We start from the raw sequence: 24,136 nt of genomic DNA, 5'->3' as shown, positions 1-24,136 counted from the left end.
CTGATTTGGACCTAAAGCGTGGGAGGCAGTAATTCTCTTCACCCTGCATCTTGGCTAATGGTCAGCCTTACAAGTAAAGACGCTTGTTAAAGATTTGATGAAGTATCACCGTAATGGCCAACATATTGGATAGAAATAAGCTGAATTCAGGGTAACACCATCTTTTGTAAAAAATATTTTTTTGCTTAATAATTTGAGGCAATGTTTTTTCAGACAGATTGCAGTTTTCAATCCATTGGTGAATTGTAAAATTCATTTGATGAGTCATAACTAGCACTTAAAAAAATGAAATAAGATAGTATAGAAAATACCAGAATTCATTACATTACGTGTAATGAGGGTATTGTTTTGCAAAACTGTGTGCACAGGGGTGTGTGTGTGCATGTGTACCCGCGTGTGCGTGCTGGTTTGTGATATAAAATGTATTGTTTTCTTGTGCCACGATATTTAAGTTTGAAAGTCCCTAATCCAAGGTACTGTCAGTACTCATCTCGGAATGGGAGCAGTGATACAAGTAAGCTAAACATTAGTTTTACTCTCTTCTTTGGAATATATTATAGGGTTTATTGTAGCAAATTAGATTCCTAATTGTTTGCTTTCACCTAATATTAAAACAAGTAATTAGCATTTCTGAAAATGCAGAGAAGGAAGCGTTTTATAGAAAATAAGAGGTTAAGAGCATACATAAACTGGTCAGATTGACCTATGGTCAAATCCCAGCTACACTGGTTATTGGTGTGTGATCTGGAACAAGACACTGCTGCTTTCTAAACCTCAGTTTCCTGATTTGTAAAGTGGGAGTTATCATAACACCAGCTTCATAAAGCTGTTTGATTTTTAGATAAGATAATGCTTGTGAAACTGTGGACAGAGCCTGGTCCAGATTAAATACTAACTAAAAGTTAGCCATTATTATTTTAATAAGACTGAATGGGAGGTATCCAGGATAATGTTTGTCACCAGAGGTAAACTAGCATAATGGGGGTAATCGAAAAAAGTGAGAAGTTGAAAACCAGGCTAACGTAACGAAAGGGATGCTAAATTATGATTTTTTACATCATTTGGCCATTGTTTTCTGGTTGCTCCCCAATTGTATTCCTGTTCCTAGACAGGTAATTTAGATGATCTCATTCAATAAACCAAATGCCCTTCTATTGTCTTTTCTAGTAAATTGGTGTCTCTCTTGTCAGGCAATTGAAAATTATTTCCCATAGGGATTCTGAATTTTATTAGCTCTTATTTCAGCACGGTAGTCAGCTTGAGAAACACAGTACAACTCTGAACTCATTTCAACAATGCGTTTATCTTTGCAGCAGGTACAGATCTCAAGTGTGCAAGAAATAATCTTAAAAAAAAAATGCAACTTTATCTGTTCAGAGACAATTATGCTGAAGTCTTCTCAGACAATTCAGAGATCTCTGTTCACTGCCTCAGAACGTTTTATGCAGTTTTCAATGTTACCTAAACCAATGAAATAAGAGTGTAAGCATTGTTATTTTTATGAAATAAAAATATGCTTTCAACTAAAAAAGGAAAGCAAAAATAAATTGGATGTGACAATTGTAAAAGGTTGGATAAAATCTTAATCACAGTAGTGCTCACAGTTTTGAAAATGTCTTTAAGTTCTTGTTCTGCCTTAGAGGAACAAAAATGGAAACTTGTTGAATGTAAATGAGGTTTTTGAAAATATGAAAAAAATATAACTTGGAACTCTAGCTGTCCTATGCGCACACACACAAAAAAATTTAAAAAACCTTGGTGAAACAAAAAAGCCTAACCTAAAACATACATTTCTGTATTTTACATTAGATAAAATATTAAGATGAATTTTTAAAATCATCTTATTGACTAATTTTTAAAACGTTAACTCACCAGTTACCAGCGCTTGTCAGATAAGAGGGCTTTTACACTGATAAAATGAAATATTATGCAATTATTAAACATTCCATTTTGGAATGATATAATGTCATACAGTAGAGCTCATCATATACAGTTAAGTGAGAGAGGAGGCTATAGAATAGGCCGTATAGTACCATTCCATTTTTGTAAAAACATGTTTAGAACAAAGGAGAATATATGATAAATGTTAATGGTGGATGGTGGGAGTATGGCTGATTTTTATGCTCTTTATTTTAGTTTTATAATTGTATTATAGTAAGTGTTTTACTTTCATAATTAAAATAAGTAAAAGTCATTTTTTAAAGAAAAATTAGCGTTTTTCTAATTTACAAGTGTAATGAGACTAAATCTTTGCTCTAAGGGATAGTGATTCTTTGAACTTGGATATTTTGGGTATAAACTAATTCTCCAGTATTCTAGGAAATGGTGCCGAATAGTTTATATTCAGTGAAAAGCTCCTTTGAGTAGGAAAGCACTGTTGTTCCAGAATTTTCTTAAAGCACTCTTTCAGTATAGTATATTGCTTTACAAAATATTTCCATACTGCCTAAAGATATGGTCTAGATTCTTTAGTCTGCTTTTAAACCCTATCATGTCAAAACTCAAATTTACTTTTCTTGCTTTGTTTCCCCTTAAATTCTTAAATGAAACTTTAGCTGCACCTGAATTTGTCAACTTATTATCTCCAAATACACCTTGTGCTTTGTTGCTTTTATACATTTGCTTCTTTGCTACTTGACTTCTTAGCATATCTTTTCTTGACCTCTGTGTAAGGAAATTCTACCCATTTTACAATGTCGGGTTAAAAAACTGTATCTACTGTGACATCCTGGCCCCTCGAGCTAATACTGAATTTTGCAGCTGAACCCATTAGCACTTATTATTTGTGCTTAGACATTTCTCAGATACCATGTGGTATTTTTGTATTAATTTCCCAATTCTATTTTAAAGTCCTTGAGAGCAAGACAGTTTGTCTTACATTTCTGTCTCTTAGAGCTTCTGGCATGGAACCCTGCACAGGATAGGTGCTAATAAGTATTTATTCCTTGATTATACAGTAGTGTCACTGGCTCATTTGAGTTAGAATTTTTTGTTAATCAGTAATCCTGGATAGGAGTCAACACTTTGCCTATAACAATGTGGAAAAATAAAAAAAAAATGATAATTTGGCCTAATTGTCAATTGATATAAATAGATGATGAAGAATTGACAGTATTTTTCATTAAAACTAACACAGAAGCTAAGAGTTGGGTTAGTCAAGGACCTAAACTTAATTTCACATAAATATCTCTTTCAGAAGTTTCTCATGAAGCTTATTTTGGGTTTGATATTATCTTTGCTCTTAACCTTACCAGAGGCACAGTTTTGCCTGACATTCTCTTACAGCTGCTATTTCTGGACCCCAGAAATTTGATGTATTTGATGAGGGGTTATATGGGCCATCAGTTACTCTGCTACTGACCATCTTAGGAGGTCATGTTGGAGTCAGCGAGTCATAGTATGTAAAGTGCTTTGTGTTCAAGAGTTAATATTTTTTCTTTTATTATTATTGGAAACAAAATTGTGTCACTTTTCAAACTTAAATATGACTTGGAGGTACTCGTTTGGCTAATGGTAGACATGGGGCTTATCTTTTTTAAAAAATTGTTTTATTTTATTTTACAGATGTTTGCCAAGACTAATATAGCTGATGAAATACTTACTCTTTTCTGCTTAAGGTAAATGATTTATTACTTTATAAAAACAGCAGGTACCAGTAGCGCTCAGAGTTTATATAAAAAGACCTATTCTGTCATGCAATGTAATATAAGCCTGAACCCCAAAGAAATGATCTCATTAGTAAGTAAGAATTTTATTAGTACTTAAAAGTGGTGATTTATATTATTGGTTCAGCCTATATTGGAATTACCTGGGAGCATTTTAAATATGCGTACAGTGCATGTGCCTGGTTCTCCACCAGCAGATTTTGATACAGTAAGATTTTTCAGATGGGGTCCTAGCATGTGAAGTTTTAAAAAAGCCATCAGGTGCTTTATTGTAGCTCATTCTTATTGTAGCATGTAAATGACACTAGAGATAACGGAATTGCAAGTAATAATGCTATGAGAGTTAAAGGAAATAAGGGTTAAAGATCAAAATATTATCTAAAGTATTTAAATTTGTGTGTGTGTGTGATGTTAGATTCATACTTTTGTTTTGCCGTTCATTCAGTGAATGATTAAATTGTATTTTAAATAAAGCACTGAAAAGTTGTATATTATGACTTTCAAAATTTAGGTTTAAGCTCTAGGGTTCTCTCAGCCTGAAAATTACCATAGCTATAAATACAACTTAAAGCTTGTTTGATTTTGTTGCTTCAGATTACAAATGAAGTAAATTAATGGAAATAAGACCAAATTTTAAGTAAGTAATTTCTTATATATTCTTTATTTCAGAGGCTGGTTTAATTGATTTATTTTCCCGTAAGCGTGAGAAGTCAAAAAGTCAATTTCTCATAATTAAAGGTAATCGGTAAGTGAATGTTATGATAGCATTTTGATTTAATAAAGTTTTTCTATTCTCATTTTATTGGTTTTTAAGGCTGTGATTTCATTTTTTAAACATTGATTTTAATGAGTAAACTTTTTTGTTGCAGGGTCATCCTTATCAGAAATATAACACATTATAGGCTCATTCTGTTAATATATATTCTGACAGAAGATGTATAAAATAATTAGAATTAAAAAGTTGATGAAATTATTTCTTACAATTCTGTTTTCACTTTAAGAAAACAGCCAAAAAAACTGCATTGTATTGCATTTGTTACTTAAAATACTCATAAACTATATACACTTTATGTCAGTGAATGAATTGAGAGTGAATCAAAATTACCTGGGAGTTTAAAAAATTCTGAATTCTAGACTCGATCTCTGCTCTACAAAGTCAGAATTTTGGGGTATGATTTTGATAGTTCTTTTGATTTGGGAACCACTGCAGTCTGTAATGTTGAAGGATTGTATTTTTAAGGGGTAGAAAATTGGAAACTATTTGTAGAGAAATCTCATTAGACCAATTGGAAAAAATTCCTTATATTTATTTGGTTTATGTAATTGTCAGAGAGAACTATCTTGTGTTTCAGAGACTAAATTAGTTGTTATTTTGATTTTTAGCAACTTTGTTGGATAAATTATTTTAAAATCTTCCCCTTTCTGAATTAAGCAGAAAATACAAGTGATAGAGAATTAGATGTTATATATGACACTGACAGTTGAAGTCATCTGAGATTTTGTATAGAAACGTAATGGGAAAATTAATGAGTTTCATAACGTATAGTAAATATACTATAATAAAAACTTAGAAACAGTAATTTGTCTTTAAAATTGAGTACTGTATTCTTCAATACTGAATTCTCAAAATGCTAACAAGTTATCAGAAAATTGATTAAAAATTTAGTCATTTAGATTTCAAATATTGGCAACAAGCTATTTTCTTAGAAGATGCAACGCTATCATCTCTACTCCAGGATCACTGATTGATTCCATAGCTCATGGAAGTCTTATCTATTTTCATAATAATGAGAAATAAGAGTGGGTAGAACTTAAGAATGTATTTCTGTTCTGTGATATTATCGTAGCTATTTTCCTCGTGATTGTAAGGAATTACTGTGATTTTGCCTTTTTTCCTTCAGTTTTGGTAGTCAACGACAACATCCATTTGACTTTGGTTATTCAATATGCAGAGCAGACAAGGATATTGCAGCTATTGCTGTGTGCGCTATACTAATCTGGAACAGGTGAGAGGATCCTATTAATGTATATACCTCAGAGGACATAGCCATAATTTTCTCTCCTTTTACATTTTATTAAGTGCATTTATTCATTCATTGAACAGGTCATATTAAGAATATATCAGCTGCAAAAAAAAAAAACCAGTTGGCAGACACCGTTTAAGGTTCTAGGGATATGACCATGAACAAAACGAGATCCCTTTATTTATAAAGCTTTTGTTATAGTGCAATAAAACAAAATAGTCATATAAATTTAGTACATAATATATCAGATTGTGATAGATGTTATGAGGAAAATAAAATAAGGAGGGGAGTACAATATTAGGTAGAACAGCCAGGTAAGGAAGTGACAGTAGAGTTGGTATTTGAATGAAGTGTGGGAGCCAGGCTTGCTTATATTTGGGGGAAGAATTTCTAGGTAGAGGGAAGAGAGAGCAAGGACAGAGACCCTGAAGCAGAAGGATGGTTGGCATGCTAACCAAAAGCCAGGAGGCCAGTGTGGTTGCATTGGACGTAGGGTGGGGGTTAGATGGGTGATCAGTGAAGAATTTAGAGAATTAGATTCTGTAAGACATTGTAAAATAAAGTAAGGACTTTGAATTTTATGGTTTGATGCAAAATGTTAAATTTTGCTGTAATTCCATTTAGCTCCCCCGCCCCGCACCCACCCAAACACACACTTTGTTTCTTGTGTTTTCGGTGTCATAAAGATTGCCCAATCTAAAGTCATGAGGATTTATGCCTGTGTTTTCCTCTAAGAGTTGTTTAGTTTTAGCTCTTCCATTTAGGTCTTTGTATATGATGTGATTTAATTACCTCCTAAAAGCTCTGTGTCCAAAAACAGTCACATTGGTGGTTAGATTGTCAACATCTGAATTTTGGAGGTACAGAATTCAGCCTATAGCAATTACATCAATTGAGTTTGAGATGTTAAACCAATTTTTCAATCCTGGGATAAATGTCACTTGGTCATGGTATATAATCCTTTTTATATGTTGCCGGATTTGCTTTGTTGAAGATTTTTGCATCTATATTCATAAGGGAATTTTGTCAGAGCTAAAGTAATATAATGAAATTCTGGTTCTGCTAGAGCTAAACTGTTTCATCTCAGATGATGTCAAATACAGGCTTATAATATGTAAAAATTCCTCTATTTAGTGGTATTTGTTTTGTTTAATTATCTAATAGTAATCACTTAGATTCATACTAAAGAATCTTTTTTATTGTGATTGCCACACCTCTGGCCCTTTAAAAAAGAAATACTTTTTAATGCTGGTTATAAACATGAGGAGGCAGATAATCTCAAAGCTCTCTTTAATATTTCATAAATTATTATCACTTGACTGGGAGATTATTTGTTGAACCTTTGATAATGACAAAACATATTAATCTTTTAACTATAACTTCTGTTCAATAAGCTTTCATATAATTTTTTTGCTTAAGGTTTAAAACAATAAGTTTTGGACATTTGGATACTCCTGTACTAAACTGACATTTAAAAAGACTCTGTTGATGACAGCCAAGGTAATTTGTACTAATTATAAAAGATTGTGTGTATGTGTATATATATGTATATACACATATATATATATGTATGTGTGTGCATATATATATTTCAAGGCTTTGAGAACTGTTAAGGCAGTGAAGAAGTACGTGGTTCAGATCTAGCCGAATATTCAATGGAAACAATGAAGCCTAAAGAAAGAAAACAACTACTAACTGAGAATTCTCTATTCAATAAGTACATCCTTTAAAAAAGAAGATGAAAAGAGACATTTTCAGAAAACAAAAATTAAGGGAATTTGTCACCAGCCGATCCTTTCTTAAGGAAATAGCAATAGGAGTTCTTCAGGTAGAAGGAAAATGATTCCAGGTGGAAGCTCAGAGATACGGGAAGGAATGAAGAGCAATGGAAAGGTAAATATGTAGGCAGTCTAACTGAATAATATCTTGTGGGATTAACAACAATGGCATATAAATTGGAAGGGATGTAAATTGAGTTAATTCCTAAAGATCTTTTATTGTTCAAGAAGAGAGTAAAAGTAACAAGTAGTTATAGACTTTGCTAGGTCAACGTTGCTTGTTGTAATCTGTTAACACTAATGGACTAGGAAAAAAGTCTGTAACTGCTAAGATAATAGAAAGGGAAAAATTGGAATAATAAAAAATAGTTCACAAGAAGGCAAGAAAGAGAAATAGGGACATCGTATTGGCAAGAATAATAAAAACATTTAAAAATAAAAACAAAGATTAAATCCAAATATATTAAGTGAAAATAGACTTGATGCTTGAATTAAACTATATGCAATATTTTATCAGAGGGTCTAGCTAGGGAAATAAATAAAAATGATAAAGATTATGTAAGAATAAATAAAACTATTGTTTGTGTATAACGTGATTGTGGAATAGACAGTTCTAGAGATATCTAAATAAACTGAATTGATAAGTGAGTTTAAAAAGCTTGTTCAACCAGCATAAAAAATTGTATTTTTATACACAAATACCACACAGAAAATGAGATTTAAAAAATATATAATGGCTTCAGAGAAACCAATTTTTAGGAAATAAATATAATAAAATATCTTTATAAAGAAAACTATAAACATTTAGAGAAATTTAAGAAAAATTACATAATTGGTGTGATAGATCATGTTTATGGATTGGAAAAATAAATGTTGTAAACACTTCAGTTTTGTCCAAACTGATACAGTGATTCAGTGACATTCCAATAAAAATTCCAGCAGATTTTTAAAAATAAGCCAATTCTAAAAATGTGTATGGACATGGAAAAGGCTGAAAAGAACCAGAATAATCTTAAAGATGAGCAAAGAGGACTTACTGTACCAGCTACAAAACTTATTATTAAATTATAGTTATTAAGACAATAGTACCAAGATAGAAAGGCCATGGAAATAAATCAGAAACTCCAGAAATAAATATGTGGATATTTGATTTGTGTGACAAAGGTGGCACTAAAGAGCAGTGATGACAACACTTTTTTCAATAAATGATACTGGGTCAATTGAATATTCATATGGGGGAAAAATGAAACTTGCTAAATCATTTTGGATATAAATATCTATTGCAAGTACATTGTAGATATAAATATTGTAGGCAGAACAACACTTCTAGAAACAAATAGAAAATCTTCATGACTTGAGATAGAGATTTCTTAAACTGGTCACAAGAAGCACTGACAAAAAAAATTGGTAAACTGGACTACAGTTAAAAAACAATAGAAGATGATTAAGAAAGCGAAAAGGTACCCTGCAACTATTCTTGGAAAAGATATCAGATGTAGTGTGTGTGTGTGTGTGTGTGTGTGTGTGTGTGTACCGGTAAAATTTTATTTATGAACACATACAGATACACGTATACATGAAGTGTAAAGGCAAGCCTCATAGAGGAAGATAATACTTGAAACACACAATTCAACAAAAGAGCTCATGTTCACAATAAATAATTCCTATAATTCATTAAAAAAATCTATTTGAAAACCAGGAAGAGACTTTAAGCACATCATAAAAGGGGATATGTACAGATGAAAAAGTGGCCACTACATACAAAAAAAAGCTATCACAAAAATTACACATTAAAGCCACAGTGATATAACATTAAACCCCCTCTACAATCGCTAAAAATAAAGAGACTGACAATATCAAGTGTTGATGAGTGAGTAGAGCAATGGAGACTATGATTCACTGCTTGTGGGGGTATAAAATGGAACAACCACTTTGGGAGACTAGTTAGCAGTGAGTACTAAAGCTGAACATATGCAAACCTTATGGCCCCGAAGTTCCACTCCTAGTGATATACTCAACAAAGTATGTGCACACGGGCACCAAAATACATATAAGAAAGTTTTTGCAGCATTATTGGTCATAGCCAAAAGCTGCAAACAAGCACAAATGTCCATCAAGAGCAGAATGAATAAAATATGGTATAATCATACAATGAAATACTACACAGAAATGAAAATAGACTACAGCTAATTGGATAAGTATCACAAGTAAAATGTTGAGTGAAAGACCTGAATGCAAAAAAAGGTATGATTTTATTTATATAAATTCAGAAACTTTTAAAATTATAGTATTAAAACTTAGGATAATAGTTACTTTTGGAGCAGAGGGAATATTAGATTGGGACATTAGGGGGTTCTGGGTGCTTATTAGTTTTTCATGATTAGATGGTTATGGATGTGCTTTACTTTGTGTTTTGTAGACTTTATGTAAGTTATATGTCAGTTCAGAAAATTTAAAGACACTGACACCTTTTTCTGGGATATATAGTGTAGTGTTTACTGTGGTTTATGTAAGTGTGCTTTTCCATTCACATTGCTTTTTAACTTTTTATCTAGGCAGAGGGAGGACAAGATTGGATTTGTTTCCTTGTGCATTTGTTCCATTCATCACCAGGCAGTCTAGCTCTGGTCATGGGTACTGGACGGTGGGGAGTTTTGTAGCCAGAGAATCTTGAGATTGTAATTTAGGTTGTTACTGGGGCTAAGGCAGCAGCACCAGAGTAGACTCCTGAAATCAGCATGGAAGGAAATAATTCTGAGTTGTAATAGTGGTCAGGAGCTAATATCCAGTTTTAAGTTCTTTTGACACATTTACAGTAGTATTTAAAACATGACTTTCCCCAGGTATTGTTCAAACATGTTATTAAATGGTTTAACTTAATTCTCACTTCTGTAGCACATATACTAAATTGTCTAAATTATGTTAGAAATATGGCATTAGTACTAGCATTAACATGATACAGTGAAAAGAGAATAAGCTGTAACACAGATTCACTTATTTTGCTAGGTACACAACGTTGGTCAATTTAAAAATTTGTGCTTTAATCCCTTCATATCAAAATGGGTACAAGATTTATACTCAGTGAAAATTCAATGAGATTACCGTGTAAATGTAATAACACTCTGACATGTTATATGTGTTCTGTAGGTATCAGACTTCTTTTCCTTCCCTCTTGGTAATTTACTAGTAAAGGAAGAATCTTTCTTGCTTTCTTTTCTTTCCTTTTTTTTTTTTATTTTTCATTTTTTTTATTGTGACGTTGGTTAACAAAATCCAGTAAGTTTCAAGTGTGTAATTCAACAATAAGTCATATATATTTTGCATTGTATGTTCACTGCCCATAGTTAAATTTCTTTCTGTCACCAAAGAATCTTTCTAACTGGAAAGAATTATAAAACTGAAAAACATAGTGTACTTACTCCATTATTCATTTTAAGGAAGGATTTTTTAATCTCTGAAAGAAAATGATGGCCTTTTTGTGAATTAATCTTCGACTTTTTACAAATACGGTGATCCTCTTTCTTTAAACAACTTTTTATTAAAAGTGTTTACTTATTGAAAACTATGAGACTTTATAAGAGCAAATTTTAAATTTCCTATAATCATACCACACAGATATAAATACTTTATAGATTCTGGTATATTCCATTTATTTGCCTATACATTTTTAAACTAGTAGAAATAAAAGCATACATAAGATATTCATATCCCCCATTTTCCCTTTAATATGTAACAGTTCTCCATGTTGTTAAAAATTCTATTATTATTTTAGGTAGCTGCATAGTATTACATCTTAAGGTATATTATAATTTAAGGATTTGAGATTTCCAGTTTTTTGTTATGCTTTGATAAGTATCTTTTTCTTTTTGCATAAACCATCCACATTTAAAATGATTCCCTTAGGGGAGATTTAGAGAAATGTAATATTATGTCTAATGGAAAGATACTTTTTTGGATTTTAGATGTACATTTTAGATTTGTTTTATAGAAAGAGTATATCAATTTATACTTCTGCCAGGAGGATGTAAATGAACCTGTTTCAGAAAACTCACTGATAGTATTATCCATTTTAAAATGTTCAGTTTCTTTTTTCTTTATAGCATATGTCCAGTGCTCAGCACAGATACTTGACCACACAGAATAGACAACGGATGGGTACCAGTAGCTTGATGGAACGTTTCTTGCAGGATGTACTGCGACACCACCCGTATCATTATCAGGAGAGCAGGTAAAGTAACTGAGTAGAATAATACAGTAAAATATCTACTGTAACATATAACTCGTACATAGTTATATGTTACAGTAGATATTTTTGTTAACATTTCAGTACTTCTTAAAGTGAATATTTGTTTATTTTATTTTCAATTACAGTTGACATTTAACATTATATTAGTTTCAGATATACAGCATAATGGTTAGATGTTTACATAATTTGTGAAGTGATCCCTCCGGTAAGCCTAGTACCCACCTGGCACCATGCATAATTATTACAATATTATTGGCTATATTCTCTATGCTGTACTTCACATCCCATGACTATTTTGTAACTGCCATTTTGTATTTCTTAATCCCTTCACCTTTTTTCACCCCTCTCCCATTTGGCAATCATCAGTTTGTATCTATGAATCTCTTTTTGTTTTGTTTGTTCACTTATTTTGTTCTTTAGATTCCACATATAAGTGAAAGCATATGTTATTTGTTTTTCTCTTTCTGACTTATTTTAAAGTGAATCTTTGAATCACAATTTAAAATGAAGTTTTCTGTAGTAACTTCCCTTTGCAATTACTGCAAAAAATTTTTCCTAGCTTAAGAAGTTTCGCTATAAAAGATAGGGACTACATAATGCTTTTTTCAATTGAAACTTTTAGGCCAGTAAATAATCATATGTCATTAAGATGTTTTATAAGTATGTCATAGGCTTAAATTAAGCAGGGGGAAAAGGTGGGAGCAAAAAGAGCTTTTAAAAGATTATTAACAGAAAAGCTGGTGACAGTAGCAGAGTAAGTGCGGTCAAAGTAAACACTGAGTTCCACATCAATGAAACTATTTGCTCACACTAAGGTATCAAATAGAGTTGGCTCTTTTTATAATCTGTCAGTATCTTGATAGCTTTCTCGTGTATCAGTTTATTTTGGTTATTTTAATAAAAAATATTTTTGTAACATTTAAAAGTTAATATCCTATGTTAAAGAAAAACATTGATAGAAAATAGGATTAAGTACTGTGGTGAGTTTGTAGCTGCAGCTGCACAAGATAAGGCAAATAGATCATTAACACATCTGTGTAGAATTAGTTAAGCACCAAAGGTAGAAAAAAAGGACAAACTTTTCTACCTTGCCTTGCAAGTATGCTTTGCAAGTCACCAACCTAGAATTTAGCAAATGTAGAAAAGGTTTTAATGGGAAAAGTTAGAAAAAATATGTTTTTTTTTAGCTGATAGATAGAATTAATCTATCTTAGGGTCAGTATAAATTTCCAGTTTATAGCTTGTATAAGCAATGCTTCAGCAAACGTATTTGTACATGTAACTATTTTTGTGGTGTAGATTTCTATAGTTGAACTTCTGGGCTAAAGTTTATGGACATTAAAAATGTTTTTTTTGTTTTTTACCATTTCATTTTGGAATAATTTCAGGTTTACACAAAAGTTGCAAAACTCGTGCAAGGAATTCTTGTATAACTTTAATCTGGCTTCCCCAGATGTTAAATCTAAAATAACCACAAATCCATGAAATTACATTGATACCATACTATTTATAGACCTTATTCAAATTTTGTTAGTTGTCTTACTGATGTCCTGTTTTTTGACCAGTGATTTAGTCCAGGATCACACATTGCATTTAGTTGCCACATCTCTTTTAGACTCCCTTAATCATGAACAGTTCCTCAGTCTGTTTTTGCTTTCAAGACCTTGACACTTTTAAAAGAGTACTGGCTAGTTATTATGTATGATATCCCTAAATTTGGGTATACCTGATTATGCTTTCTCATGACTAAACTTAGATTATACATTTGGGGCAAAAATTAATTATAATTGATAATAATTGGTGTCTTGCCCTCCTCAGTGTATCAAATCAGGAGACCCATGATGTTGCCATGTCTCATTCACAATGTAATTAGTAAAACTCATAGGAAAGTACTTTGAGACTATGTAAATATCCTGTTTCTTTTCTTACTTTCACCGACTTAATTTAATTTAAGCATTCATTAATAATTCTTTCCTGAAACAGTTTTGACATGTATTAATCAGAATTCTACTATAAAGAGTTTTCTCATTTCCTCATTTATTCAGTTATCTATTTATATCATTATAAAATCATGGATATGTCTCTTGCTCTGTGGGTTTTAATCCATTACTGTTATTTCTTTTATTGCTCAAATTGTTTAAGGAAATTTTAAATTCTTGATAGACACTTCCTAGAAGACTGTACCAATTTATATACAATGTATACAATTGGTGTAGATACATACACACCAACAGTATATGAGAGTACTCATTTTGCGGTCATTCTTGCCAACACTGGAATTATCAACAACTTTTTTTTCTCCCCAACATAATAGTCCAAAAAAGTGTATTTCTTAATCAGCCTTTATTTATTTATGGGTAACATAGAACTTCTTTTAGCCATGTATTTATTCTGTGAATATATTTTGTCTATTTTTCTATTGAATTATTTGTATATTTTGGATTTGTATGCAATATTTATGAATAATAGTCCTTTGTATTTTAAGTATGTTATAAATATTTTTTCAGAGTCTGTTATATCTTTAAATTGTGTGGGTTATTTTTTATGATACAGAAATTAAACATTTTGATAGCATCAGCTATAAGGGGAATTATGCCCTTGTTTCTTCTTTTAAATATTTATAATCTTCCTGGAATTTTTTTAATATGTGGTGTGAGACAGGACTTCTTATTTTTTACAAAAAATATATTAATTATCTCCACTAATATAAAAATATATTAATTATCTCCACTAATATAAAATTATCACCTGTAACATAAACTAAATTTCTACATTTGAGTGTATTGATCTCTGTTTATATCTACATATTTGATTTTGAATACAATTTTCTTTCCTCTAGTTTTTTTAATCGCATGCCAGCACCACATTATTTATAAGCTCTCTAAATTATAGTTTTTAAAAAAAATTTCTTTTCTCTTCCCTCCTTGTTTAGACATTGTAGGTTTTTCTACTATTTTAGCCTGAAAAAGCAGCTCTTGCTTTATTTTTGTTTCCTACTTAGTGGTTTTTTCTTAATTTATTTCTTCAACTTTCTTGGGGGAGGAATTTGGTTATTTTTCTATCCTCTTGAATTACGTGCTCATTTAGTTCATTTGTCTTTACTAATTCTTTTTTAATGGAAGGTTTAAACATGTGAAGTTTTCATTTTGATCACATCTCATAGATTTTAATATATAGTTGTGTTTATAGGTAGTTTAAAATTTTCACTTTCTAGCACAAATGGGCTAAAATGAGTAGAAATACAGGTTGCGATTTGTTAACTTTAAACACACACATACAATACCAGTGCAAATCAAAGTATGTATATTGATGATTCCTAACCTTTTGACGATTTTGCCAGCTTGTTGGTTTTTGTGATTCTGCTTGTCTTTCTTTTCTTCCTTTCTTAGCCAAATACTACAAAATTGATATTAGTTTTAGGATGTTGTGATAGTCTTTAAGATAAATAGAGATATTCTCCTAGGGTTCTCAAAAACTATGATAAAGTGATGATTGGACTGCAATTTTACTAATTAGAATTCAGAAGTATGAAAAATTATGGATATTTTTGCCCCATCATGATATTACTTTGATACTGGGTTAACTTTTTTATTTTACAAATACCAACAAACATTATCTTGGTATTAATTATGTAATAAATTTTTATGGGAAAGAGAACAATAGTAATATGACATGTTAAAAGAAGTTACATGTGGTCAACACATGTATGCAATATTCTCTTAGACAACTGTGCTATCTCTAATTGAAAAATATTTAATGAAAGTATTTTTTTAGGTGTTAATCTATTTAAATGTTTTTTATTTATTATTTTTAATAGGCTCTTTTTTTTTTAGGACAGATTTAGATTTATAGAAAAATTGTCAAGATAGTATAGCCATTCATGTTTATTAAGTAGCAGTTGGTGGAGCTACTTTCTTCTTTTGCACTGATTATCTTCCTGAAATACATTATTATACAGCCTGGTGTGATTACCTTGATCTTTGTTCTCTAAGAATCTGGCCCAGGAGAAAAAAAAAAAAAACATTTATTATGCCTTTATTTTAACATCTTAAACAGATATTAGAATATTTTTGTGATTTTTTTTTCTCCCTTTATAGATCAAGGCAAAATGAGAGACTTCTTAGGAATACTGCACCATCTTCTGAAGTGGTTCCTATTGATGATTCTGTTCCTGAAGAAATGGCCGATGATGCTACTGGAGTCAGAGGAGAGATAGCCACCAAAAGTTTTGAACCTCTTGAAGAGTTATATTGTAGACCTAGTAAATCTCAAGAATATATGCAGGGTGTTCCAGTTAGACCATCAGTTATTCAAAAGTTGGAGAAGGGGCAGCAGCAGCCCTTGGAGTTTGTTTATAAAATTGGGAGTGGCTTGAAAGAATTTAATCCAGTAGGTATTGGTCAAACTACAAATAACAGACAAAACTTATTATATCCCTCAGTGATTTCTACTGCTCCTGCTAGTCGTTTAGCTGAAAGTTCTTACGATCGACCAGTTACAACTAATAGTACTAGGTTACCACTAGCAGCCCATTCGGATTCAGTTATCAAATGTGACCCAAACAAAGTTGACAGATATCTTGAACAGCGAGACAGGGGCTCTAGAAATCCTATGTTCTCATCCCATCTAGCAGCTTCTTCAGTTATATGTCAGAAATCTAAAGAATCAAATAGGAAATCTGGATTTATAAAGTCAGATAAATTGAGAATTCAGGAAGATGTAAAATCTCGGGGTAAAACTTTGTCAACTGGCTTTAAACCTCATGAATGTGAGGGTACTGCAGGCTCCTTAAAATTTGAATCTCTTTACAAATCCGCAGTAAACCCAGCAGTCAACCTAAATAAAACTGATACACCGTCTAATAAAAGAATCTTTGAAGATGCCATTCCTAAGCACCATGAGAAATTCTTTAATATGGATCGTAACCAAGAAGTAAAGCATTTGGTTTTTAAGAAGTCAGCCTTTTTGGGACAGAAGAGCTCAGCGAGTTCCGAAATGGAGTTTGCTTGTAGCTCTCCTCAGTCAGTGTCTGACCAACAAGACGAGGCTGTACGAGACCTTTGGAGTGAGGAGCAAATTGACCAAGAAAATAAGAACTATGAATCAAGAGGTTCTGAAATGAGTTTTGATTGCAGTTCCTCTTTTCACTCACTAACTGGCCAATCTAAAGTGACTACCAAAGAAGTACACCTTTCAAAGGAAGTACATGCTGCTTTGCAGCCTAAGAGTAATAAATCTTATGTTTCTGAAGTAAGTTCTGATTGTGATGGCCCGCTTCAGCTGGCTACCAACCGAACTCAAGTAATCGTTAAAGGCATTAGTGTTCAGAAGGCAGTACCTATTAGCCTGGTTGATGAATGCTATGATTCTAGTGATTCTGAGATGAATTTTGATTGTGATACCTCACTTCAGTCAACTGATGACTACCCCCAACAGCCTGCAAAAGAAGTAGACCTTCCTAATGGGGCACACATTGACTTGGTTGATAAGAACTATGGATCTAGTGGTTCTGAAATAAGTACCGATTCTATTTTTCCACTTCAGTCAGTTGAACAACTCCCTGTGGCTGTCACAGAAACAGAACTTCAGAAGAATGTTCACATTGGCTTGGTCGATATGAACTATGGATCGAGTTGTTCTGAAACAAGTTTCGATTCTGATGTTTCTCTCCAGTCAGTAGTTGTCCATCCCCAGCGGGCTGGCAAAGAGTCAGTAGTTGTCTATCCCCAGCTGGCTGGCAAAGAAAGAAACCTAAAAGATAGGCATGTCTACCTGAAAGATGAGACCCATAGATCCAGTAGTGCTAGAGCACATTTTGATTGTGAGCTCTCTGTTGAGACAGTGACTCATGAACCTCAGAGGGCTGTTGAAATAAATCTTCTGAAAGAGAAGAATGACCTTGTGGATATGAACTGTGAATATTATGGTTCTGAAATGAGTTTTCACACTGATGCTCAGTTAGTGGCTGACCAACCCCAAGTAGCGGTTCAGGAAGTAAAACCTCAAGAAGTAGCTACTGACCTACAGAATAAGAGTGCTAACTCTAGCGTTTCTGATCTAAGTTTTGATTCTCATGCTTCTCTTTATCAGTCATCTAAGGAACCTCTTGGAACTCTGAGTGATATAAATCTGAAGGAGTTAAGTGTTGACATGGAAGTTAGGAGCAATGGATGCTCCAGTTCTGAGTTGACTTTTGATTCTGATCCCCCTGTTCTGTCAGTTACTAAACATTCTGAGCTGGATGTTGAAGAAATAAGAAAAAAGCACATTAACCTGGAAGACGAAAGCTATGGGTCAAATAGTTCTGAAATAACTTTTGATTCTGATATTCCTCATTGCTCAGTAGTTGACCAGTCTCGAGCAGCTATTTATGGGGAGGAGCCTGTTGGTTTGCGATATAAGGGTAATGAATCTTGTGTTTCTGAAATAGCTTTTGATTCTAATAAACCTCTTCATTCAGGTACTGATCACCCTGGAGTAGTTAGAGAAATAATTATTCAGAAAGAAAACTATGTCAACTTAGGGAAGACAAATAATGAACCTCTTGGTTCTGAAATAAGTTTGGATTCTTATGCCCCTCTTCATTCAGTGACAAATCCTCCTGAAGTAGCTGTTAAAAGGTTAAATCTTCAAGAAGAACAGGTATACTGTGAAGGTAAGGAAAATGAACCTACTGGTTCTGAGTTAAGTTTGAACTATAATATTTTTCATTCAGTAATTGGACATTCTGCAGATGTCATTAAAGAAAGAAACCTTCAGAAAGAAGAACATGTACAGTTAGAAAACACAGATAGTGGATCTCGTGTTTCTGAAATGAATTTGAAATCTTATCCTTCTCATCTAGTGACCGATCGTCCTGACATAGCTGTAAAAGAAATAAACCAAAAAGGAGACCACACAAACATAGAACATAAGGGGAGTGAATTAAGTGTTTCTGAAAGAGGTGTGAATTTTCGTATCCCTTTTCAATCAGTGATTCACAAAACTGCAGCAGCTGTTAAAGAAATGTGGCTTCAGAAAGAAAAGCAACTTAAATTCAAAGACAGAAGTGTTAAATACAGTGGTTCTGAAATAACTTTAGGTTCTGATGGCCCTCATTATTCAGTGACTGAACCTGAAATAGCTGTTAAAGAAAGAAAGGTTCAGAAGGAAGAACATGTTTTAGAAAACAGCAGTAACAAAAGTAGTGGTTCTGAAATAAATTTAAATTCTCATGTCCTTCCTCAGTCAATGACTGGAAAGCCTCAAATAGCTGTTTCGAAGGAGGACCATGTTGACCCAGAAGATGAAAGTACTGAATCAAGAGGTTTTGAAATAAATTTTCATGTTGATACCCCTCGTCCTTCAGTCATTGACCAGTCTCGCGTAGCTCTTTTGAAGGAAAAACATGTTGATCTGGAAGGCACAAACAGAGAATCCAGTGTTTATAAAGTAAGTTTTGATTCTAATGACCTTCTTCAGCCATTGACTGAACAATTTCAGGAAGTGGTTAAACAAACAAACATGTGGAAGGTAGAGGATATTGGCCTGGAAAATAAAGTCGAACCTGATGGTTCCAAATTAATACAGGATTCTGATATTTCTCTTCGGTCTTTGCCTGATCAACCTGAAACAGCTGCTAAACAAATAAACCTTGAGAATGAAGGTCATGTGTATTTCGAAGACAATAACAGCCGATACAGTAGTTCTGAAATGAGTTTGGATTCTGATTACTTGGCTCAGTCAGTAGTTGATCAATCTCAAGTAACTATTTTGGAGAAGCAGCATATTGAGCTAGAAGATAAGCACAATCAAACTTGTGGTTCTGAAATAAGTTTTGATTCTGATGACCCTCTTCAGTCAGTGGCTGACCAGCTTAGAGAAACTGTTAAAGAAATAAGCCTTTGGAAGGATGAAGATGTGGAAGATAAGGGAGATAAATCTCAGGGCTTTGAAATTATGTATGATTCTAATGTCCCTTTTCAGTCAGTGGCTGGCCAAACTGAGGAAGTCATTAAGGAGATCAACCTTTGGAAGAAGCACGTAGACTTGGAAGGTAAGATTGTCAAACTCAGTGATTCTAAAATAAATTTTGTTTCTGATGGACCTCTTCAGCCTGTGACCAATGAAATTCAAGAGGCTACTACACAAATAAATCTCGTACGGGAGGGACATATCTGTCTGGATGATAAAGACTATGAACCCAATGATTCCGAGGTAATTTATGTTTCAGATGTCCCTCTTCAGTCATTGGTTGAGCACTCACATGTTTTGGAAGATGATCATGTCAATTTGGAAGATAAGAGCAATGACCCTTGTCCTGAAGTAAGCTTTGCTTCTGATGGCCCTCTTCAGTCTGTGGCTGACCAGCTCCAAAAAGCCGTTAAAGTAATAAGCCTTTGGAAGGAAGACCGCATTTACCTGGGAGACAAGAGCTATAAACTAGGTGATTTTGAAGTAAGTTATGATTCCGATGTCCCCTTAGTGGCAGATCAACCTCCCGTAGTTGTCAAACAAACAGACTTGCAAAAGAAAGATCATAATGACCTAGAAAATAAGAACTGTGAACCTAGTGTTTCTGAAATAAAATGTGATTCTGGTATTCATCTTCAGTTGGAAGTCGATCACCCTCAAATGGTTTGCAAAGAAATAAACCTTCAGAGGATAGCGCATCTTGGCATGGAAGAAAAGACTAGTGATTCTGAAGTAATGTCTGATTCTGATGTCCCTCTTCAAATCGTTGTTAATGAATTTCAAGTGTCGGTCAAAGAAGCGAATCTTCAAAAGATGCTGTTTGTGGACCTGGTGACCAGTGATAGTGATTGTGAAATGATTTCTGATTCCGGTATCCCTTTTCAGCCAGTGATTGACTCACCTCAAATGGCTGTTGAAGGAATTGACTGTATAAATGCAAAAAGTTTTGATCTAGAAGGTGAGTGCTATGACTGTTGTGATTCTGAATTAGGGTATGTTTGTGAAGCGTCTCCTCGATCAGTGTCAAACCAATCCAAAAAGACTTTTAAAGTAATAAACCAGAAGAAAGACTATATTATTCTGGAAGAGTCAGGCTGTGAATCTTATGGTTCTGAAATAAATTTTCAAATTGATGACACTCATCAGTCCTTGGATTGCCAATCGCCAGGGTCTGATAAAAAAGTGATCAGCTATATTGACCCAGAAGATAAAAGCTGTGAACCTAATAGTCCTAAAAGAAATTTTAAATGGGAAGATATTTCTCAGCCAGTGACTCATCATCCAGAAGAAGTCAACTTTTGGAAAGATCTAGAAACTACTGGCCCAAAAGATAAGAACTGTGAATGTAGTGTTTCTGCAGTGGATTGTAATGCTTCTCCCGAGTCAGCAATTCTTCAAATGGCTGATGAAGACAACCTTTTGAAGTTGAAATGTACAGAAAGTATGAGCTGTGAACCTTGTGGTTCTGGGATGAATTTTCAGTGTGATCCCTCTTTTCAGTCTGCCACTGACCAGCCTCAGGAAGCTGTTAATAAAGTAGACTTATTTAAGAAAATATCTGTTGATGTGAAAGAAACGAAGCATGATTCCCGCTCAAGCTCAGTTGCCAAGGTTGATCCTGTAAAGAACCGGAAGAAAGCAAAGGGGGTCGTAGAAGATAATACTGATGAACCCGTTCTTGAAGCCTTGCCTCATGTCCCTCCTTCATTTGTGGGGAAAACGTGGTCTCAGATAATGAAAGAAGATGACATGAAAATTAATGCTCTCGTGAAGGAGTTTAAGGAAGGTCGTTTCCACTGTTACTTTGATGATGACTGTGAGACCAGGAAAGTAAAAAAAAAAAATTTGAATGAAGAAAAAAAGATTACCTCGGCTGACCTTAATGACACTGCATTAATTCAAGTTCTATTAGACTGTGATGATATTATTGATGACTTTTCAGTAGCCTTAGATAAACCTAGCCATCATCCCACAGAAAAGAGGCCTTATGAACAAACATGGCGAGTGGCTTCTCGATGTCAGGCTGTGAAAGTTAGCCATGGAACTCAAACCAATCTCATGAGTTACCTAGTGACGAAAGGAATAAATGGACAAGAAGAAGACTCGCCAAGGAAGCGTTTACTTTTACACAATGACACAAAACCAAAAAAAATCAAAATTGGAACAGTCGAATTTCTTGAATCATGTACTAACATTTTGAAGCCTTTGCACCCCAATGCCTTAGTCTACGTTCTTTCTTCAAATATTAAGCTGAAGGAAGGAGATTCCTTCAACTTCTCTAAAATGAGGCACTGCAGTGATAAAAATCAGGATTTTAGCATACAGTGCAAATATAAACAGAGTTCCTTTAATTACGACCTATTGAGTAAACAAATTGTAATTAATCCTCCTCTGAACATAGAAGTACCAGAGTCTGACAGGAACAACTGGGTTCAAATTCATTTTAGTGACCTAAACTCCAGCGCAGGAGACAACGATGCTCATGTACAAAGCTCTGCTACAATACCTTTTATGACACTGTCGGTAAGACATGAATTAATGTCACACCCGGGGGCCAGTGGATCTTGTGTGTTTCTGGAAAAAGCAGAGATCTTGAATTCTAGTGATGATATACAGGAAAGTAAATTCCAGTTAACTCTTTTAAATGGTGATGTCAAGATCTCGCCAAAATCGGTTAGAAATAAGTCTTTAGAAAGTAAAAAGAAAATTCGGAGAAGGAAGATGACAAATAATAAACCAGGATTTCTCAAAAAAGTTCACAGACCAATTATTCTCCAGCAAAAAACCAGAATCACTTCAGAAAAACAGTCAATTTGGATTCAGACCAAACCAAATGATATAATCAGAAAGTATCTTTCAAAATACTCCATGTTTTTGCGTCGTAAATATCAGTCCAGGAGCGCTTTTATTAGTATGCATCGTAAGAAGAAAAAACCTGATGTCAGTAGGTTAAAGGAGGTGCAGAGACCGGCCAACATGCTTTCAAACTCAGTTCCATCAGCTGGTGGTGAAGAGCAGTTAAGAGCTATAGCGAGCTCTTCTCCCAAGCAACCTTTGCAGGATTCTTCCAGCAAGGCAGGAAATAAGAAGAGTGGTAATAAAAAGAAACCTAGAAAGAAAAAGAGGCGTCCTAAACCTGTTAAAATATATGATTTGAGAAGTTTATATTCTCAGGTGCCATATTCGGATAGAATGATGACTCGGCTATTACACAAATTGTTACTTAGTAAGGCACACTAGAAGTGTTTGTGTTAAAGCTAGATGACGATTCAGAACTTTAATTGAAAAATATTTGGTACTTAGTGCTCATGGCTCTCCCAACTTTGGCAAAAAAATTAACCTTCAACTATTTTGCTATAGACATCATTTTCAGAACTTTTATATTTTAAAATTAGTGTTTAAGGTCTTTTTTTTAAGATTCAAAAGACCCTTTGTCCATTTGCTACAGAAGAGCTTCATCTTAATTTGTCACATAATTTATCAGTATATATGCTTTTCTCCCTCAAGTCATGTCCCTTTTTATTTATTTTTTATGGTTGTATCATGTCAGCAGGTTATAATATTACAAGAATGGATATGGCAAACCGCTATCTTATTTTTACTTTTTAAAAATTGGAACAATGAATATGTACTTATTTTCAGTGTGTTTCATAGTGGCATTGTCAATATTTGTGTTCTAACTGGATAATTAAAAAGAAGAAACTGGCTCAACTTTTAAGTTGAGATGACTTAATACCAAACAAAATATAATTTACCTGTCTTTTAAAAGCATTCCAGAGAATGAGATTCCATAGTCTTTAATCCAGTTTTTTAAAACTGCCTGTTGATTTTATATACATAACACAAACTTCTGCTTTATTTAAAATGGATCTGCAAGTGTCTGACTTTCCACATTTGGACACATGCACGTATACAATCTCTGTACTATACAGTCTCTGTTTTTCTTTAGCATTATTATATCTTAAGGGGAAAATGATCTTGCCGGTGTGACCGTACTTTTGTACCACCTTTATTCCCTTCTACCACAAGGGTTGGTGGTTTAATATGAAAATCCAGGTTATCTTATGGCCTCATCTCTTAAAAATATTCTAGATACTACCGTATTTTTCAATTGCTTGAACTGAAATTATTGGTTTGGTAATTTGGACAGACAATTAATTGTCATTAACGAATTATTTATAATCTTTATATTTGAAAAGATCTAATAAAGCTGACAACCTAAGTGGAGGTCCGTTTTACAGATGAAAAACTATATACATTGGTTTGGCTTTCCTTAAACTTGCTAACTATTTTAATAGTTCAAATAAAAGATGTTAAGATACACAGCTTAGGTCTGAGGTACTCAGAATATGTTTAGAGCCTTTATTCAGGGATACTGGTTGGGCTGATACAGATGTGTCCAGTTACTCTGCTAAAGCAAGGATTGTGGATCGTTTTCTATCAATAATGTTAAAGGAAAACATGAATTTC

The 24,136-nt window shown here is 33.4% G+C and overlaps 1 protein-coding gene across 3 annotated transcripts; it reads left to right on the top strand.

Moving 5' to 3' along the window:
- Positions 1–115: 115 nt before the first annotated feature.
- On the top strand, positions 116–23,883 carry ZDBF2 (zinc finger DBF-type containing 2). 3 transcript variants are annotated; one of them, XM_023536299.1, is made up of 7 exons: positions 116–151; positions 3,565–3,617; positions 4,335–4,410; positions 5,567–5,671; positions 7,109–7,189; positions 11,568–11,695; positions 15,811–23,883. In XM_023536299.1, exons 5-7 carry the CDS (start codon positions 7,178–7,180, stop codon positions 22,904–22,906), a joined length of 7,236 nt encoding a protein of 2,411 aa, XP_023392067.1. In that variant the 5' UTR covers positions 116–151; positions 3,565–3,617; positions 4,335–4,410; positions 5,567–5,671; positions 7,109–7,177; the 3' UTR covers positions 22,907–23,883. The 3 variants fall into 3 exon arrangements, with proteins under 3 accessions (XP_023392067.1, XP_011367975.1, XP_023392068.1); XM_011369673.2 differs by lacking the exon at positions 7,109–7,189; XM_023536300.1 differs by lacking the exons at positions 116–151; positions 3,565–3,617; positions 4,335–4,410; positions 5,567–5,671; positions 7,109–7,189 and adding an exon at positions 7,415–7,582.
- Positions 23,884–24,136: the final 253 nt, after the last annotated feature.

This window comes from Pteropus vampyrus, unplaced genomic scaffold (genome assembly GCF_000151845.1).
Source record: "Pteropus vampyrus isolate Shadow unplaced genomic scaffold, Pvam_2.0 Scaffold152, whole genome shotgun sequence".
Classification (NCBI taxonomy): Eukaryota; Metazoa; Chordata; class Mammalia; order Chiroptera; family Pteropodidae; genus Pteropus; species Pteropus vampyrus.
The sequence above is the reverse complement of the archived record's forward strand: the minus strand, read 5'-3'. Positions and strand labels throughout refer to the sequence as shown.

Bases quoted from the DNA above. Each gene is read 5' to 3' on its own strand.
- ZDBF2 (XM_011369673.2), top strand. From the start codon at position 5,612: ATGCAGAGCAGACAAGGATATTGCAGCTATTGCTGTGTGCGCTATACT. The intron at 5,672-11,567 runs GTGAGAGGATCC...TTTTCTTTATAG, and splicing joins GCTATACTAATCTGGAACAG to CATATGTCCAGTGCTCAGCA. The intron at 11,696-15,810 runs GTAAAGTAACTG...CTCCCTTTATAG, and splicing joins TATCATTATCAGGAGAGCAG to ATCAAGGCAAAATGAGAGAC.